This window comes from Lactuca saligna, chromosome 2 (assembly GCF_052625555.1).
Source record: "Lactuca saligna cultivar CGN05327 chromosome 2, ASM5262555v1, whole genome shotgun sequence".
In the NCBI taxonomy this organism is placed as follows: Eukaryota; Viridiplantae; Streptophyta; class Magnoliopsida; order Asterales; family Asteraceae; genus Lactuca; species Lactuca saligna.
In genome coordinates this window covers 131,005,415-131,009,171 of record NC_136418.1, presented here as the reverse complement: position 1 = coordinate 131,009,171, position 3,757 = coordinate 131,005,415, and the positions used below count along the sequence as shown (strand labels likewise).

Below are 3,757 nucleotides of genomic sequence, written 5' to 3'. Positions count from 1 at the left end.
CTTCTATAGTAAATGTAGCATAAGTTGGTTTAAAAGGTACATTACAAGTGTTATCATATCATATTCCATAACAATAATCTTGTGAAATTGTTTTTTCTTTGTTATAGGTATTTCGGTAAAATTGTTTTTATATTATTAGTTTCAAAATTATAGTCCATCTTTCCTTTTTGGTTTGTCTCAAAATAATAGTCCATTCCTAAAAATAAATAACATTTTTACCAAAATACCCCTTATTATTACTTAATCAACTAAGCATTTAATAGAATTTTTAATGAAATATTAAATACAAAGTAAGGACAAAACTATCATTTTATTATATAAAATTAATAGTAATTAATATTTTTCTTAATCTGTATCTTTTTTATCTATCTTTTTATCTATGAACAATAATATTGGGACAATAATATTATGATCTAAAAAGGTTACCTCAAAAGAGTTTTTGTGACAAAAAAATAATTTAATACAACAATAACTATCCTCAGGCAAACTACATGTCCCACCAAAATACTACCAATAATTCACGATATCATTGACATATTCATCGAGTTAATTTAATCCGTCAAATATTTAACCCTTGACTTGGTAAAAATAATAATCTAGCTTGCAAAGAAGTATTCTAGAGCGTTAGTAAAACAGAAAGCCATTTCTGCCAACAAAATTTGAATTAATCTTGATTACAAATATACGACAATCACAAGTTTCCAAATAAATTGTCTACATTAATCGTTTTTAATTAACAATTTAATACTAAATTCAATGTAAAAAATATCTCATCATCTCTATCCAAAATATGCACAAATCTTACACCTAATCGAATGACGTTTTGACACTTTACTAGCAAATATTATTAAAAGAACATTTAAACATAAAATAAAAAAAGGAATCAACCACCATAGTTCAATCTCAATCGACCAGATGAGAACTTCATGGGATCACGAGTCACTAAAACTCGGTCTCCGAACCGAGCTGACTCAGTTCCACTATCCCTCCTCAATTTCTGTAACTTTACAAATCCAAATTTATTATTCAATTCTTCAATCATTTCCCAAAGGGTGTCAACTGACGGTTTTCTAATTGAAAATAGTTGTAATGATTTATCTTTGCAAGCTGTTAATCTGTCCAAACCAGAAGCCAACTCGACCGACTCGTTGAAACTCAGAAGACCAAGCCTTTCTCTAAACTCACTGAGTCGAAGTAGGATCTCGTTCACCGACGACAGGTAATCGTTAGCCAGAAGCTCCATGACACTGTTCAACAACTTGTCTCGTTCTACGAGAAGATTATCGGGTACTTTGCAGATTTCTTCGATCAAACTCACCAACGAGCAAAAGTCTCTGATTAAATCCGAGTTCATGTAAGATGAGATCGAATCTTGTTGTTTTTCTCTCTCTAACACCGAATAAGAAGACGAACATACAACAAAACCGAGGCTTTTCGACGTGGAAAGTAACGTTTCGAGGTATCGAGCATACCACCGGACCCAAGCGGAGAGAACCCACGTGGTAGCCGACGCGCCGTCGCGAAAACCGGAGAGTTTGAGATTGTTACGGCCGCCGGCAGAGGAGAAAACGGAGAGCTGATCTTTGAGAATAAAAGGGCCGCGTTTGATGATGTGGTGGATGGTGAGGAGACACTTGAGGGCGACGTAGGAGTCGTTGGTGCGGTGGAGGCGGTTCATTATGGAGTGGATAATGATGGAAGCGGTGGCGCGTGAGCTGTCTCCAAGAGAAAGGAGGGTGGCGAGGTGGTGGTCATTGGGAGGTGTTGATGGTGAGTGGGATGTGGTGCGGAGGACGGCGACGTGGAGAGATAAGGTTTGGGGTTTGGAGAGAAGAGCAAGCTTTGAAAGCGAGATTTTGTCTTTAACGATGCCTATAAGTTCTCTCATCGTTGTTATGCCACCCAATAATCCGCCATGGATGAATTCGAAGCTAAATATTATAGAGAAAGTGGGAGAGATTTAGAAGGAGAGAGAATTGACCGTTTGATCGATCATAGTGGATGTCCCAAGAAAAGTTTTATCAAAAGAAGATATATTTGTAGTTTTATACTACTAAAAACGTCAAACAAAGTTTTTATATATATTATATTCCTTTAAATTAAATCAAGGGACTAATTATAAACTATTTTATACTAATTATTTTAGTAACAACTGTATTGGGTTGAAGTTATTTATTGCGACAACATCATGAGGTCATCGACCATTGAACCCGGAAGCTTACATGAAACATTTGCTATGCTATTGTCTCACAAGTTTGTAATAATAGTTAACTTCTTTTTGCTACTATATATATATATATATATATATATATATATATATATATATATATATATATATATATATATATATATATATATATATATATATATATATATATATATAAAGAAATAAAATGAAAGTTCTAATGCAGTTCTATTTTTCTAAATATTCATTAAGGTGGTTGCTACTTTGTAGTGTTTATAATTGACCCAGGTTTATGATGAGAAGGTGGGTTGCAAAAGTCATTAAATCAATGATTTTCTAATCAAAAGTCAAACGCGTGGTCTAATCATTCACCCAATAGGCCTATATAGACTTAGATTAGCAATGATATTATATGATTGTTTAATACATATTTTATTTGTGATTGTGAGATCAGACCATAACTTGATCAAATAAATTAAAGAGTTTGATACAATAGGTTAAGAACAATTTAACACTAATGATTTGAATTATGAATCTTTTATCTGAAGAAGGTGATTGCCAAACTTTAGAAGACCATTTTAACTATGGTGTATCAAAAGTTTTGGATTTGGGCTCCATATTCTATTTGTTGCACTAGTGGTCCTAAATGGTTTATTTTGTTGCAACCCTCATACCTACAAAAATAACAATTTTGTTAGATAGCTTTCGATAAATCACTTCATGTGAATTACACATTAGGGAAATAATGTATTTTCCTTCGTATCTCTCATCTCGTCTCGTGTGAATAATACAATATTGACGTACAACAACTAAAACAATTCATACATGTGTTTGTATATGGATTGACTTGATTATTTTCAAGGAAAAATGATCCGTAACGTTAATTATTTTTTGATCTTAACACGTTTAAACAATTTATATATTTTATATACATTTAACCATTTAACTTGTTAAATATGCTCACATATTACTATTATTATTAATACTATATTACTATTATTATTAATACTATGTGAACATATTTAACAGGTTAAATGATTAAATATGTTAAAAAAAAATTATCTAAATGTGATTTTTTTTTACAAATTTCCTTAAATCTTTTTCAGTTTCTTATAATATTTTTATGATATTTTTTCTATAAGTTTTCTAGTACAATGTTTTAAACTTTATTTATAATTTTTTTTCAAACATCTTTTATACATTCATATAATTTTAATACAAATCCTTTAAACTAAATATTTTATAAATATTTTAAAATTTTCTTACAAGTTTTTAACTTTTTTTCTTACATTTTCATATATTTTTTTCTAACTTTCATACAATTATTTCTAAACTTTTTTACAATATTTTTAAAGTGTTTCATAGATTTTGTATGATAATTTAATATATTTTTATAAAATTTTAAAATACTTTCGTTAAATACTAGTTTAAAACACTATATTTAAAAAATTTTAAAATTTATAAACTTCTAACTAAAAATTATTAAAATTTTGTAATAATATTAAAACACACACACACACACACACACACACATATATATATATATATATATATATATATATATATATATAT

The 3,757-nt window shown here is 29.5% G+C and overlaps 1 protein-coding gene across 1 annotated transcript; it reads right to left on the bottom strand.

The window, feature by feature from the left end:
• Nucleotides 1-801: 801 nt before the first annotated feature.
• Nucleotides 802-2,027, bottom strand: LOC145031630 (putative clathrin assembly protein At4g40080). The gene has a single exon (XM_078980224.1). The coding sequence runs from the start codon at nt 1,886-1,888 to the stop codon at nt 884-886; it is 1,005 nt and encodes a 334-aa protein (XP_078836350.1). The 5' UTR covers nt 1,889-2,027; the 3' UTR covers nt 802-883.
• Nucleotides 2,028-3,757: the final 1,730 nt, after the last annotated feature.